The following is a 17,193-nucleotide window of genomic DNA, read 5'->3' on the forward strand; positions in this document are numbered from 1 at the left end:
TGTAAATTTTTGTTTTTATTAGTTAAGGGTACTTTTTAATAATAGTATTATAAGTAAATAACACCGGTGGGGGTCAAGTAACAGGGGGAGGGGTGGTTAGAAAGTAATATATGGGATAGATAAAAAGAAGTTATTAATGATGCAGGAATAAAATATTGTTACCATATGTTACTAAATAAAAATTGTTTTAACAAAAAAGAACGGTAAGAGCAATATACACTGAACAATGGGCAAGACTTCGTATTAATACGGATTTAACGGAGTATATGATGATCAGCAAAGGAACGAGACAAGGTTGCCCTCTATCTCCGTTGTTGTTTATAATGACTTTAGAAATTTTGCTGATGCAAATTCAGGAGGATAAAGAGATAGAGGGACTGAAATTGATGGGATTTTCATATAAATATAGAGCATTTGCTGATGTTATGTTCATAAATGAAAACCCATTAAAAGTAGCACCACTGCTCTTGAGTAAAATACAAGAATATGGAGAACTGGCTGGATTTTATATAAATAAAGAGAAATAAAAAATCGTGTAAAAATATGAGAGTTGAAAAACAGAAGGAATTGCAGAGCTTAACTGAATGTGAAATTACGACTAAAGTAAAATATTTAGGAGTGGAAATTAGCATGAAAAATATTGAGTTATATAAAAATAACTATGAAAAATTATGGCATAAAATGGAAGAAGATATGTTAAAATGGAATAGACTCAATCTGTCGTTATTGGGAAGAATAGCCGCAATAAAAATGAATATTCTACTGAGAATAATGTATTTGTTTCAAACAATTCCGATTGTGAAAGATAACAAACCATTTATTAAATGGCAAAGGAAAATTTCGGAATTTGTGTGGGCTGGGAAGAAACCAAGAATTAAAATGAAAGTGTTAACAGATGCTAAAGAAAGAGGTGGATTTCAACTACCAGATTTAAAACTATACCATGAGGTGTTGTGCCTGGTGTGGATAAAAGAATGGATAACTCTGTTAAACAGAAAACTTTTAGCATTAGAAGGTCATGGAAACAAATTTGGGTGGCAAGCATATATGTATTATGATAAAAGTAAAATAGATGGCTTTTTCTCTCACCATTATATAAGGAGAAACTTGTTAAATACGTGGGTAAAATATAAAAAATATGGAGATGAGAGAAAGCCGTTGTGGATAGTGCCAACGGAAGCAATAAAAATGTATGCTGAAGGTGAAGGAAAGTGGCTATCATATGGTCAAGTATTGAAAATTCAAGGTGGTAAAATTGAACTAAAGATGGAAGAATTAAGTAACAAATATGATTGGTTTCAAATTCAACAAATTAAGAACTTGGTGGAAAGCGATATTAAAAGTGAAGGAAAGAACAGATTGAATTGGAAAAGGTTCTGCTTGGAGATAATGAAAAGTTGATTTCAAAACTATATAAGCTATTATTGAAATGGTCTACTGAAGATGAAGTAGTAAAATCTCAAATGATAAAATGGGCAATTAACATTAACAAAGAAATATAGATGGAAACATGGGAATATTTGTGGAAGAACTCTATAAAAATTTCAACATGTTACAGTATCAAAGAAAACTTATAAAATGATGTATAGGTGGTACATGACTCCTAAAAAGTTAGCAAAAATGAATAATAAGATGCCAGATAGATGTTGGAAATGTAAAAAGCATGAAGGTTCTTTCTACCATATGTGGTGGACTTGTGAAAGATGGAAACAGTTTTGGCAAATGATTCAACAAGAAATTTCTAGAATCTTGGGATATGAATTTAAGAGAACTCCTGAGACTTTCCTATTGGGATTACAAATGGAGAAATTTCCAAAAGAAGATAGGACTATAATTTGGTACTTACTTTCAGCTGCTAGGACATTATACGCGCAGTTATGGAAGCAAGATAAAATACCAGAAAAATGGGACTGCATTGTTAAAGTTATGTCATGGAGCGAAATGGATAAACTTACAAGAATCTTGAAATATTATGATTTAGAGGGATTTAAAGTGGAATGGGATAAATTCAGAAAATATATAGAAAAAGAATGGAAAGTAAAAGGACATTGGGTGGTCTTTGAGAATACCACTTAGGTTTTTAGAAGAAGAAAGAAGATGAACTATAATAACTGGGTGGGATTTTATAAAGCACTGTGTTTTTCTTTTTTTATTTCTCTGCAAAATTATATATATATATATATATATATATATATATATATATATATATATATATATATATATATAATTAAGATTCTTTTAAAGTTAAAGATACCTTTGGATATTAGAATTTTAGGTAATTGGCACCAGCGGAAGTCAAGATTTAGGGGGAGGGGAGGAGGGGAAAGTGTAATGTATGGGAAGGTAGTAAATGTTTATTGTTTTATTAGTATTGGATATAAGTGTTTATTAATATTTTATAAGTATTGGATATAATTACCATATGTTACCAAATAAAATTGTTTAACACACAAAAAAATGTCTGCCGTGAAAACGTTGTGAAAGCAATCACTCCAGAGTCGGAAACGACTGGTGGTTGCATAGGGGACCTTTCCTTTTCCTTCCTGTTGCTGAAAGGAGCACACCTTTAAAAGCTGAATTTTATTCTCTCCTCTAGTATCAGAAACTCTGGAAGTAAAAGGCAGGATTCAAATGTCTGTATCTGGAGCACTATTTTCAAACGCCCTACATCACAGTTGTACAAGCCTCCCTTCCTCCTGAGGATTGGACAAAATCATGTAAAAATATTTGAGAATCATTTTTCAGAGAGGAAGTAGTTTCCCCTGGCTTAATGTACTAAATGAAGCTGGCATTAGCAGAGAACACCATTTCCTGGTAGTCTGCTGAGCTCCTTCTACCTCAGAAAGTGCAACCTGAATCCAGAAGACAAATTAGGCTATCCAGAAAAGGGGGGAGGGGTTCCCAGGTGCCTGGGAGCTTTGGAAGCTGATGCAGGCAGTTAAGTAATTATTCAGTTTTATGTGAGGGTGGTGGGGAGGGAGAGAAAGAGAAAAGGATATTAGCCAGCATCACTATTGTAAGATGCAATTTGGAATAGGGGAGGCTGATTGTGTTCTAGAATTCACTGGTATTTCATACAGATATTTTATGGGAATGGCAGGCCTTGCCAAAGTGTATGGGAAAGACACAACTGCCATCTGTTATCATTGCCAACAAATCCTTGTCTCCTGGGTACTAGATAGGCCCGTAGCTATGAGCGGGGGGGGGGGGGGAGAAGACCCCTTCAATCAAAACCCCCTTTCCATTTGTATGGCCCCTCCAATCAGTTCCCCATCACTCACTGCTGTAACAAGGATAGCGAAAGCAGTGAGCGGCAGACGCTTGTCCTCTTTCTCTGTTCGCCCTGGCGCTTCCTTCTCTTGCTCCTGAGTGCTCTAGCACCTCCTGTTTGCTCTTTCAATGTTGACCCTGGCACTTCCTTCTGCTCTCCTTTTGCAGCCTCCAAGCAAAGTTTCCCGACTGCTCTGGCTTCCTTCCCTTTAAGCACTTGGGGTCGTGCTGGGCTGAGGCTCTGCTGCCTTTGCCTCTCCCTCCTTGGAAAAATTGGGGATTGGGAAAGGGGTCCGGTGGGCAGGCAAGAGCTTATCAGTGGTATTCTTGATTTTACTCTGTGAAAAACACACCCTATCATTTGTCTTGCAGCCGGCTGCCCAGGGTTTTATTTTATTTTTTTTTTAATTGTGACATCATTTGTGATGTCATTTTTGGCTCCACCCTACCCCCTACATGAAGTTTTATCCCCTGGGCTCCCCCACTGAAAGTTTTCTAGCTATGGACGTGGTGCTAGTAGAGGGGGTGGGGTAGAGAAGAAAAAGTTAGATTTGTTCACAAATTGTTAGATTTGTTCACAAATTATAGATGGCCTTGGTAGTCATCTGGGGTTGATGCTTTCCACTGATATTCCCTTGTGAAAGGCCAGGTCTTATTTGTTATGTCACTCTTGGAGGTACCCTTGGTTCCTCTGTATTCTAGTGTGGCTTGTAGGCCACAAACTTTGCTCCTGATCAAGAGGTCATGCAGAAACTCCCAGAAGCTTGGCAGGAGGAGACTGTCTTATTCAGGCTTCGGAGGACAGCAGGAATTCACTCTAGGGTTCATTTGTTTACTTCATCGATCTCACCTTTCTGAGTCTCAGGGTAGATTACAAAATATAAAAGTCAGTGTAAACAAAACAGTACAGATTTCCCAACAAACAATGTGGTAGGACTTGGATTACAGAATTGAAAAATAATGCAGATAAAATTGAGGGCAATAAAAATGGTATGCCATTTCATGATGATGATGTGATTACTGAAGGAGGATAGGGAAATGGCTGAGAAGCTAAATGAATTTTTTGCCTCCGTCTTCACTGTGGAAGACGAGAACTTTTTGCCCGCCCCAGAACCACTAATTTTGGAAGGGGTGTTGAAAGACCTGAGTCAGATTGAGGTGACAAAAGAGGAGGTCCTACAACTGATAGACAAATTAAAAATTAATAAGTCACCGGGTCCGGATGGCATACATCTGAGAGTTCTGAAAGAACTCAAAGTTGAACTTGTGGATCTTCTAACAAAAATCTGTAATCTTTCATTGAAATCTGCCTCCGTTCCTGAGGACTGGAAGGTAGCAAATGTCACCCCCATCTTTAAAAAAGGTTCCAGAGGAGATCCGGGAAATTACAGGCCAGTCAGTCTGACTTCAATACCGGGAAAGTTGGTAGAAACCATTATCAAGGACAGAATGAGTAGGCACATTGATGAACACGGGTTATTGAGGAAGACTCAGCATGGGTTCTGCAAGGGAAGATCTTGCCTCACTAACCTGTTACATTTCTTTGAGGGGGTGAACAAACATGAGGGGGTGAACAAACATGTGGACAAAGGAGACCCGATAGATGTTGTTTACCTTGACTTCCAGAAAGCTTTTGATAAAGTTCCTCATCAAAGGCTCCTTAGAAAACTTGAGAGTCATGGAGTAAAAGGACAGGTCCTCTTGTGGATCAAAAACTGGCTTAGTAATAGGAAGCAGAGAGTCAGTATAAATGGGCAGTCTTCGCAGTGGAGGACGGTAAGCAGTGGGGTGCCGCAGGGCTCGGTACTGGGTCCCATGCTCTTTAACTTGTTCATAAATGATTTAGAGTTGGGAGTGAGCAGTGAAGTGGCCAAGTTTGCGGATGACACTAAATTATTCAGGGTGGTGAGAACCAGAGAGGATTGTGAGGAACTCCAAAGGGATCTGTTGAGGCTGGGTGAGTGGGCGTCAACGTGGCAGATGCGGTTCAATGTGGCCAAGTGCAAAGTAATGCACATTGGGGCCAAGAATCCCAGCTACAAATACAAGTTGATGGGGTGTGAACTGGCAGAGACTGACCAAGAGAGAGATCTTGAGGTCGTGGTAGATAACTCACTGAAAATGTCAAGACAGTGTGCATCTGCAATAAAAAAGGCCAACGCCATGCTGGGAATTATTAGGAAGGGGATTGAAAACAAATCAGCCAGTATCATAATGCCCCTGTATAAATCGATGGTGCGGTCTCATTTGGAGTACTGTGTGCAGTTCTGGTCGCCGCACCTCAAAAAGGATATTATAGCATTGGAGAAAGTCCAGAGAAGGGCAACTAGAATGATTAAAGGGCTGGAGCACTTTCCCTATGAAGAAAGGTTGAAACGCTTGGGACTCTTTAGCTTGGAGAAACGTCGACTGCGGGGTGACATGATAGAGGTTTACAAGATAATGCATGGGATGGAGAAAGTAGAGAAAGAAGTACTTTTCTCCCTTTCTCACAATACAAGAACTCGTGGGCATTCGATGAAATTACTGAGCAGAAAGGTTAAAACAGATAAAAGGAAGTACTTCTTCACCCAAAGGGTGATTAACATGTGGAATTCGCTGCCACAGGAGGTGGTGGCGGCCACAAGTATAGCCACCTTCAAGAGGGGTTTAGATAAAAATATGGAGCACAGGTCCATCAGTGGCTATTAGCCACAGTGTATGTGTGTATATAAAATTTTTTGCCACTGTGTGACACAGAGTGTTGGACTGATCCAACATGGCTTCTCTTATGTTCTTATGTTCTTATGATCCTGCCCCTTATAAAAGTGATCTTCTGAGCTGTTCTGATCTGCTGTTCTGATCACCTTAGAAACATGCTCTCCTAAACAGTTCTGTTCTACACTGTCTGCAAAATGACAAGTGTGGGGGCCATGCTGACCTCAGGTGGACCGTTCCATGAGTTGGGGGGGGGGTCACCACAGGGAATGAGCATGAGTGGCCAGCTGCTGATGTTGCCTGTTTGCAGGGCGGTACCTTCAGAAGGCTTTGTTCAGACGAGCATAGCAAGAGAGGTGTTCTTGAAGGTACGTGAAACCAAGGCCATTAAGGACTTTGCCAGTGATAACCAGAACCTTGAACTGAACTAGGTAACTGATCAGTAATTAGTGGAGTGCTTTATGAGGGTGACATGCATATTCCACCTGGGGTCCAATCATCATCATAGATATAATAAAAGCCTTACGGTCCGAGTAAGATGACAATTATAATTCAAGAAGCATGTTTAAGTAGATGCTGGGCTGATATAATTTAGTACAAGTTCCAGATGTGTCAGGGGTGTGTGACATATGGAAAGAGTTATGCAAATCAGTTGTGCTAATGAGCTCTGGCATCTCTTCTTCTACAAAATGACCCCTGCTCTCACTCCTCCCCCCCATATTTCTATCTCACTTTTGTTCTTTCATTCTTTCTCTGTATCTTTGTATTTCTGTCTTTTTATTTCATTCTGGCTGTGATCACACACAGACTGATTTCGTACTCAGCTTACCCCGCGGTCACGTTCCTCTTCTCTGCGCAGCGTCCATCGGATTTCCCACTATCTGTGCCAGAGTTACAGGAAGTGTTGCAGCTTTTGCGCAGTGAACAGAAACTGGTTTTAGTGGTTTCTGTTTGCTGCGCGAAAGCTGCGACACTTCCTGTAACTCCGGCGCAGATGGTGGGAAATCTTACGGATGCTGCGCAGAGAAGAGGAATGTGACTGTGGGATAAGCTGAGTGTGAAATCATTCACACTAAATAATGCACTTTCAATTAGGGTTACCAGGTCCAATTCAAGAAATATCTGGGGACTTTGGGAATGGGGTCAGGAGACTTTGGAGGTAGAACCAGGAGGCATCAGGGTGGAGCCAGGATCAAAGGTGTGACAACAAGCATAATTGAACTGCAAAGGGAGTTCTGGCCATCACATTTAAATTTATTTATTTTTTATTTATATTTACATTTATATCCCGCCCTCCCCGCCTAGGCGGCTCAGGGCGGCTAACAACACACGTTTTAAATGCCTCCCTTCCATTGGAAATAATGAAAGATAGGTGCACCTTTTGGGGGGCTCAGAGAATTGAACCCCCTGGTCAAATCTTTTTGAAACTTGGACACTTTTTTGAGGTGAGGCACCAGATGCTATGCTGCAAATTTGGTGCCTCTACCTCAATAAATAACTCCCATACAGCCCCAGATACCCACAGATCAATTCTCCATTATACTCTGTAGGAATTGGTCTTCATAGGGAATAATGGAGTACCCAGCAGACATTTCCCCTCCCCCCCGCCACTTTCTGATGATCCTGAAGTGGAGGAAGGGCCTCCAAACTGGGGGATCCCCTGCCCCACCTGGGGATTGGCAACCCTACTTTCAGTCCACTTCCAGTGAACTTTTTAACTGGATTTTACTGTGTGAACTGGCAAAATCCAGATGGAAAGTGCTTTGAAACTGGATTGAAACGGCATAATTTAACGTGTGTGATTGCAGCCTTTGTCTTACCTTCCCTCCTTCCATTTCTCTTTGGCTGTTTGTACACTTGGCAGAAAATCCTGTCTGTGCCTATTTAAAAGTAATTGTTTACATTGCATATCGCTGTCACTTCTGTCTTGCTTTGCAATCTCTTAAGTCTTCAACATTTATTTTTTTTGAATAGGCAACAAAAACACTTTCATCCTGGAGTTGCCCTGCCGTTCTTGAGTACTTTTGAATAGTTTTCCTGAACATGCGGATCGAAGTTTGTAATTGTAGAACTTTCCCTCCACGTTTTAAAACTCCTCCCCAAAGCCCCATCTATTGTTCACTTGCAAGAGCACTGATTCAGGAAGTCACTACGTGTGCTGCTCAGAAGTACGTTGACATGTGCTCTCCAAGGAAAGCCCAGCTCACAGGAGAATGCACCCTGCCCAGCTGCTGTCATCTTCAAGGTGAAGGCAGCAGAGCAGGGTGTCGGTGCAGCTTCTCCCAGCTGGGCTTCCCTTGCAAGGGAGGCCCACCTCAGAGGAAAACGCGCCCTGCTTGACTGCTCTTGCATTCAAGGTGAACGCAGCCAGGTGGGGCATCAGAACGGCTTCTCTGAGCATGACTCAGAGGAGAACGCTTCTGCAGTGCGCTTTCAGAGATGCTCTGCACCTCCAAGAGTGCACTGCGCAGGCTTGGCTTGGCCAGAGCCTGCCCACCCCTTTTTCCACACCGCTGTGCCTACTCTCCCCATGGACGGGGGTGCGGTGGCAGGGCAGGTGCAGTTGGGGGGCACAGGACAGCTGCTGTCCTGGGATGCCCGAGGCCCTGCCACGGGGTGGGGGGGGGCAGGAATTCTTGCCTGGGGCTTCCTTCTTTTCAAATATAGAAGTAAAACTCTGCAAAAGGTGAGGAGCATAGTTTTAAGTGTAGAAGCATTTTGAATGATGCGAGTCTGTAGCAGGTGGATTCAGTGGTCAATAGATTTGGAACAAACTGAATGGAGCAAACTTTCACTCTTTTCTCCCCATCTTTTCTCTACCGTTCTTTTTTCTATCTCTCTCATTCTGTTTGTCTTTCTTCCTTCCTGCCACCTACACATTCATCACCCCCCTCCCGAATATTTTTTCTAAGGCCCATTGTATTTCTTCCTACAACAGGCTTTACTGCTAGTAATAGAATAAACCATGAACTAGCAAAAATGTCTGCTGGCTCGTGTTTGTTAATCACAGAGTATCTAAAATCTCAAAAGTGAGGAAACAAGGATGGAAGTCTCTGTTGGGCAGGTCTGTCCTCCTGTGGGTGTCTGGCATGTAATTTGTGCCTTGGCAAAGGAGGGCTTGGGAGTCTGCAGGACGTTTTTCATCAGAATGGGAGCCTTCATGTGCTTTCATTTGAAAACTGCTGCTCTAAGGAGAAGGGGCAGTGAGGGAGAACGGGTGGAATCATTTTAAAGGGCATGAGATTTCTGGGTGGTGGTAGAATTTTAATTGGTTTAAATCCTGTCCTGCTTTCTCCAGAAAGAGGCGGCTCACAACATTTCAAATACAAAATTAATTTAAAATGTAATTCTAAATCCCAAGCCTAATAAAAACTGCAAAATTGCAAAAGCAAAAAAAAAGCAGTAAAAGAGAGAGAACTCTCCCCTCCCCCCTCTAAGTTAGGGAAGAATAGTTTTGGTTGCCAAATTCTGGCTAAGGGGTGGGAGAACTGAGGCGGGAGAAGAGAGAGCCAGCTAGGAAAGTCAAGAGGAGGAGATGGCAGATCATAAACCAAAGTGACAAGAGTGACAAGAAGAAAAGAGATTGGATTTATATCCCACCCTTCACTTGAAGTCTCGGAGCAGCTTACAGTCGTCTTTCTCCTGTTCTCCCCACAACAGACTCCCTGTGACGGGGGTGAGGCTGAGAGAGCTCTGAGAGAACTGCTCTTGAGAGAACAGCTCTGAGATTAGAACTGTGACTAACCTAAGATGCATGTGGAGGAGTGGGAAATCAAACCTGGTTCTTCCAGTAGAACAAAGCACGAGTCAAGTAGCACCTTTAAGACTTAACAAAGTTTTATTCAGAATGTAAGCTTTCATGAGCTCTAAGCACACTTCATCAGACAACAGTATGGAATGGCAAGCAGTCCTAAATATAAAGTGGGCTGTGAGTTAGTATGCAGAGTCATGGAAATGTTTTTTAGCAGATGAAAAGAATCATAAGTTGTGGTCTGGTGTTTGTTAGTTAGTGTTAACTGGGCTGAAACAACAACAGGTAATATAAAGCAGATGGATGTCCATATGCCCATTAGTTATCCTGAAGTGAAGTGCAATAAATGAGAGTCTCATGATGTTTTTGTTGTTCAGTCTCTGGGTTAAAATGAGGGTTACTGAGAGGTTTGATTTAAACATGTAACACACATATAAATGTAATACTAGTTTGCCATTAGAAAAAAATACATTAAAATATAGTGGAAGATGGGTCAGTATATGTAATGAGATAAACAGCCGGTATCCCTATTTGAGGATGTCAGAACATTAGATGATACACTATTCTGAAAGAGAAATACATTGGATTACTGTGAATATACCTGGTGAAAGTGGGTTTAGTATATGTAATGAGATAAAAAACCCCAATATTCCTGTTCAGTCATGTAGCACACATATAAACATTATTCTGGTTTGCCATTATGCATCTCTATTGCATTTGTAGTGATTTGTGAGCAGAAAACTTGATCCATGTATCTCATGCCTTGTCAGTTGATTAGCTAAGAATTCTCTCATCTATCATCAGCCCTGATAGATGGTGTGCGCTTTTTGTAAGGACTTTGTGTGGAGCTAGGAATCAAATTTGAGGCAAAGGAGAATACTTGCCATGCTTGTTCCTGGACCACTGTTGTAGTGTGACTCAAAGCTTGTGCAGAAGATGTTTCTTCCCCCACTAAAAAAGGTAAAGGTAGTCCCCTGTGCAAGCACCAGTTGTTTCCAGCTCTGTGGTGACATCGCATCGCGATGTTTTCACAGCAGACTTTTTTATGGAGTGGTTTGCCATTGCCTTCCCCAGTCATCTACACTTTACCCCCCCAGCAAGCTGGGTACTCATTTTACCGACCTCGGAAGGATGGAAGGCTGAGTCAACCTTGAGCCGGCTACCTGAAGCCAGCTTCTACCAGGATCGAACTCAGGTCGTGAGCAGAGCTTGGACTGCAATACTGCAGCTTACCGTTATGCGCCACGGGGCTCTTACTACTTCCACCACTAACTAACAGCAAATCAACCTCCCCTACTGGCAGCTCTGTTTATGAGTAAAATGTAACTGTCTTCCTGAAGGGAAGGCAATATGAGATAGCAGCTCTGCAGCCACTGCAGAGAAAACCAGTTGAATCCTTGCTAATGCAGCATCCCCAGCAGAAAGGAAGCAAAGTGCTTGTACCATTACAAGTATTTATACATTAATTTTATTAAAATATTTATACCTCGCTTTTCCTTATGGTTTAAGTCAGTTGCAGGTAAGCTGTTTGCGGCTTAGAAGAGTGAGGGCCTCCTTATCCACTGCAGCAACTCCTGGGCTGTCCATGTTGTGTTCTGGAATTCCTTGCCACCCCCTTCTCTCTTTCTCTCTTCAGGTACAGGGGAGAGTGGGAAGAGCACATTTATTAAACAGATGCGGATAATCCATGGCTCAGGCTACTCAGAGGAGGACAAAAAGGGTTTCACCAAGCTGGTGTACCAGAACATCTTCACTGCCATGCAGTCAATGATCAGGGCCATGGAGACCTTGAAGATCCTGTATAAATATGAACAGAACAAGGTGAGCTTGGTTATAGAACTCTCTGTTCATCTGTTCCACTGTCTTCTACCACCAGATGAAGACTTCCACCTTGTGTTTTGTCTGGCATTCCCTTAATGATCTCTCCTTCCTGCCATGCCTTTTAATTTGTTGTTCTCTGTTTCATAGATGTGTTTTAGGGCTGGCTTTTGGTATGTTTCATTACACTATTTTAATTGTTGCCACTTTGGTGGCCTTGATTGAGCAAAGAAGCAGGATAGAAAGGTTGCAAATAAGTATTCCACCATTGACAGAATCAAAACCGGGTGGCTTTGCATATTTTGGGAGACCCTCATCACAAAGAGAACACCGTCCGGGAGCCAGCACCCTGCTTTTCAGAACCAGGACAATACTGGGGCTTTGCCAACAATTGTACATGCCAATAAGAAGAAGAGTTGCTTTTTTTATCCTGCTTTTCTCTATCTTAAGGAATTGTAGAATCATAGAGTTGGAAGTGACCTCAGGGTCATCTATTCCAACCCCTTGCACAATGCAGAAAATTCACAAATGCCTTCCCCCATACCTCCAGTTACCTCTGCTCCATGCCCCAAAAACCCAAACCAACCCCCCTGGCCAAACTGGTCTGGAGAAAATTGCTTCCTGATCCCAAAGTGGTGATCAGCATTTCTTTGGGTGCGTAAGAAAGGACCACAAGAACTAAGCATTTATATGCTTCCTGCCCTCCCTCTTGTGATCTGCCTAAATTCACAGAATCAGCCTTGCTGTCAGACGCCCATTTAGCACAGGGGTGTCAAAGGTGTGGCCTGTGGGCCGCATCTGGCCCCTGCAGGGCTAGTATCCATCCCGAGCAACTTGCTGTCTCTTGCTTCCTTCTCCCAGCCGCTACCATCGCCGTGCCTCTCTTCATTCTTTAGAGAGGAAGTGAGGGGGAAGCAAAACTGAGTGCGCACACATGCAGCAAAGAAAAGCTTCCTCCACTGGGGCTGTTCTCTTCCAAGCCTCTTCCCTCCTTTCGAAAGGAAATGAGGTGGAAGGAAAAAGAGTGTACACATGCGCACCCGAGAAAAGCTTCCCCCACCCTCTCCTTTCTCCAGTGGAGCTGCTGCTGCATTGCCAAGCCTGTCACATTTGGAAGGAGGGAGCTGAAAGGAAAGACAGGGAGCATGCAAGAAAAGGGAGTCTCATGGCACCTTAAGACCAACAAGTTTTATTCCAGGTATTTTCTGTGTGTGCACAGTTCTTTAGAATTGCGGGGGGAGGCTTGTTCTGGCAAGCCCTGCTCTTCTGCTTGCTTTGAGACCTGATCACACACACAAGCAAGTTAAAAAAGGAAGGGGGGCAGGAAAGAGATGCATCTGGGACAAGGGGAATTAAAGGGAAATCATTTTAGTTTATTCTGAAAAGTTTTTAAAAAATATTAGAATCATAGAGTTGGAAGAGATCCCCAGGGTGATCTAGTCCAACCCCCACCACCATACACACACACACACACACACACACACACAATGCAGGAACTTCACAGATACCTCCCCTTAAGTTCACAGGATCAGCATTGCTGTCAGATGGCCATCTAGCCTCTGTTTAAAAACTCCAAGGAAGGAGAGTCCACCCATCTCCCAAGGAAACCTCTTCCACTGAGGAACCGCTTTAACTGGCAGGAAGTTCTTTCTGATGTTTAGCTGGAAACTCTTTTGATTTAATTTCAACCCACTGGTTCTGGTCCTACCTTCTGGGGCAACAGAAAACAATTCTGCACCATCCTCTATATGACAGCCTTTCAAGTACTTGAAGATGGTGATCATATCACCTCTCAGCCATCTCCTCTCCAGGCTAGACATACGCAGCTCCCTCAACCTTTCGTGATAGGACTTGCTCTCCAGACCCGTCACCATCTTCGTCACCCATTCCAGCTTGTCTATATCCTCCTTAAAATGTGTTGCCCAAAACTGAGCACAATATTCCAGGTGAGGTTTTACTTCTGTTAATACAGCTCAAAATTACATTTGCCTTTTTAGCCACGCATCACATTGTTGACTCCTTTTCAGTGTATGGTCCCCTAGATTATTTTTATTGACAGTTTATCATTTTTACAACCATTTTTTCAACACAATAGACAACCTAGGGTAAATGATTTATACAGATAATGTGATTTACATTATCTTCAGAGTTACCCTAGATCCTTTTCACACATACTATTCCCAAGACAAGTCTCCCCCATCCTATAATGATGCATTGGATTTTTCTTACCTAAATGCAGAACTTTACATTTATCCCTGTTAAAATTCATTTTATTGGTTTCAGCTCAGTTTCCCAGCCTGTCAGGATCATCCTGTATACTATTTCTGTCTTCTACTGTTTTTGCAACCCCTCCTAATTTAGTATCATCTGCAATTTTAATAAGCATTCCATCTATTCTTTCATCTAAATCATTGATAAATATGTTGAACAAAACAGGCCCCTGGACAGATCCTTGAGGCACTCCACTTGTCACTCCTCTCCAGGAGGATGACGAACCATTAACAAGCACACTTTGGGTACAATCTGTCAACCAGTTATAGATACTCCTAACAGTAATAGGACCTAAACCATATTTTACTCACTTGTCAATGTGGAACCTTATCAAAAGCCTTATTGCAACTAAGATAAACTATATATCTACAGCTAGATCCATGTGGGCAGCATTTCCACCTGGTCTGAAGCAATAGGACAAAGTAGGTGTCCAGTAGCACGTTTAAGACCAACAAAGTTTTATTCAGCAAGATATTAACTTTTTTTTTTTTAAGAGAGATAAAGGTTAGTCTGAAATTACTTGTTCTTGAGAAACCAATGCTGGCTCTTAGTAATCACAGTCATCCTTTCTAAGTGTTCCAGAACTGACTGACTGGTGATTTGTTCTAAAATTTTTCCAGGTATAGACGTCAGGCTGACAGGTTGGTTGTTACCCAGATCCTCCTTTTCCCCTTTCTTGAAGATGGGAACATTTGCCTGCCTCCAGTCTTCTGGCAGCTCACCTTTTCTCCAAGAATTCTCAAAAATAATGGCCAAAGGCTCAGGAATTACATCCACAAGTTCTTTTAGTACGCTTGGATGCAGTTTGTCTGGGCCTGATGACTTAGTTTCATTTAAAGAAACTAGGTGTTTATGTACTACCCCTATGCCAATCCTAGGTTGCAACTCCCTTCTCTCATTATGTGTTTTGTTTTTGCCATGTGGAGCACCATTTACTTCAGAAGAGAAGACTGAGGAAAAGTAGGAATTGAGCAGTTCTGCTCTCTTTTCATCACCTTTTACAGTTTAACTTTCCTGTCCGGGCCTGCCATGTCCTTGCTCTTTTTCTTACTTTGAACATTAAAAAGAACCCTTTTTTGTTGTCCATAGTATCTCTTGCTAGCCTCAGCTCATACTGAGCTTTAGCTTTCCTAACTCTTTCTCTACAAGCACTGGTTATTTGTTTATATTCATCCTTGGTTATGAGGCCCTCCTTCCCTTTCCTAAATGAGCCTTTTTTATTTCTCAAGTCTTTAGAGAGCTGTTTATGGAGCCACCTTAGCTTCTTTAGGCGCCTCCCATTTTTCCTTCTGGGAATCATTTGTGATTGTGCCTACAATATTTTGCTTTTAAGAAACTCCCACCCCTCTTTAACTCCCTTCTCCTTAAATATTTTTGACCATGGGATTTTACTTAGCATAAGTTTGTCAAAATTTGCTTTTCTGAAGTCCAACCTATTTGTCGGACTATGTACAGCTTTTCCCTTCCCTAAGACTGTAAATTTCAAAATCACATGGTCATCTACTGCCCAGGGTGTTTCTACCTCATCAACTAGTTCTTCCTTGTTGGTGAGAATCAAGTCCAGGATAGCAGATCCCCTTGTTTCCTTCTCCACTTTCTGGAAAATGAAGTTGTCAGCAAGACAAGCCAGGAATTTATTTGACCTTTTGTTTTTAGCAGATTTGAACTTCCAACAGGTTAGATTTCTGTGTGCCACCTGGGATTTTGATTTCTTTCAAAAAGACCCTAATTAGGAATTGCAGCACTTGGATTGGATTCCATGGTTTAATGACTGGAAGTAGATGACTCAGCCTTTAAACATACATTTATGGTTCCATATATCCCAGTTCAGCACATGGTCTCCCTCTCATACGTCACTGGTTGCCTCTCTTCACATTAACACCCCCCCACACACACAAACACTTTTTAAACTATGTATTATCATCACTAGTAGTGAGTGGATTGTCTCCAGTCTGAAAGCAACATATTGTTTCACTTGGAGAGATCCCCCTTTCCAGTTCTAACAGGTGATAAATACTAAAAGAAACCTAACAGCACAGCTTGCAATCTTTATTAGTTGAAGGGAGCAAGAGTCCAGTAGTGCCTTAATGACGGAACAAAATAAGTGGCAGGGCATGAGCTTTCATGAGTCACTGCTCACTTCTTCAGATGCAGTTGGAATGTGTCCATCTGTCTTTATATCTTGGAAAGTGAAGTGATTTCAGATGCCAAATAACAATAGCAGTCACTGGTAATCAGAGAAGAAATCTCGGTCTCAATCCAACCCAGAAGGATGCATTGAGCTTCATTATCAGTTGCAATTCAGCGCTCTCTCTAGTCTTCCTCTGAAATTCCTTAGTATAGGAACTGCTACTCTTAGGTCAGCAACTGAATGGCCTGGAAGGTTTAAAATGTCCCCCCCACACACTGAGTTTTGAGGACTAACAAAATTTGTGGGAGGGCATGAGCTTTCGTGAGTCACTGCACACTTCTTCAGACTTCAGTCCAATTATTCTTTGCATCCTCCTGGACCTTACAGAGACCTAGGTTTCTCACTACCAGTGCTTATATCTCAATGCCTGCTACTCCTCTGCATATCACACCTAATCCAATTGAGCCTTTTGCCATTCGGCATCTGAAATAATCTTTTTAAAGTTTATACCTCTGGTACTTCATGTTATTTTATGGCACACATGGTCCAGTCCGACAAAGTAACATTTATATCAGATTCAGCCCTCATAACAAATGAGTTTTGACACCTCTGATCTAGCCTTTGTTTGAAAACCTCCATAGAAGGAGAGTCCACCACCTCCCAAGGAAGCCTGTTCCACTGAGGAACCGCTCTATCAGGAAGTTTTTTCTAATGTTTAGCCAGAAACTCTTTTGATTTAATTTCAATCCATTGGTTCTGATCTGATCTTCTGGGGCAACAGAAAACAACTCTGTGCCATCCTCTGTATGACAGTCCTTCAAATACTTGACAATTGTGATCATATCACCTCTCATTTATCTCCTCTCCAGGCTAAACATACCCAGCTCCTCCAGCCTTTTCTCATAGGACTTGGTCTCCAGACCCCTCACCGTCTTCATTGCCCTCCTCTGGACATGTTCCAACTTGTGTGTATATTCTTAAATTATGGTGCCCAAAACTAAACACAGTACTCTAGGTGAGGTCTTGCCAGAGCAGAGTAAAGCGATACCATCGTTCTGTGTGATCTGGACACTATACAAGCCCAAAATCACACTTGCCTTTTTAGCTACCCTATCACGCTGCTGACTCATATTCAGTGTATGATCTGCTAAGACCCCTAGATCCTTTTTGCACATACTACTGCCAAGACAAGTCTCTCCCATTCTGTAACGATGCATTGGATTTTTCCTACCTAAACGCAGAACTTTACATTTAT

General features: G+C 42.0%; 1 protein-coding gene across 1 annotated transcript in view; it reads left to right on the top strand.

Moving 5' to 3' along the window:
- The window catches only part of GNA11 (G protein subunit alpha 11), a 52,046-nt gene that overhangs the window by 19,026 nt on the left and 15,827 nt on the right, over positions 1-17,193 (top strand). Inside the window, exon 2 of the mRNA XM_060232731.1 lies at positions 11,355-11,539. Coding sequence (XP_060088714.1) covers positions 11,355-11,539 — 185 coding nt within the window. The remainder of the gene's footprint in view (positions 1-11,354; positions 11,540-17,193) is intronic.

The sequence above is a fragment of the Heteronotia binoei genome, chromosome 2 (assembly GCF_032191835.1).
Source record: "Heteronotia binoei isolate CCM8104 ecotype False Entrance Well chromosome 2, APGP_CSIRO_Hbin_v1, whole genome shotgun sequence".
NCBI lineage: Eukaryota > Metazoa > Chordata > Lepidosauria > Squamata > Gekkonidae > Heteronotia > Heteronotia binoei.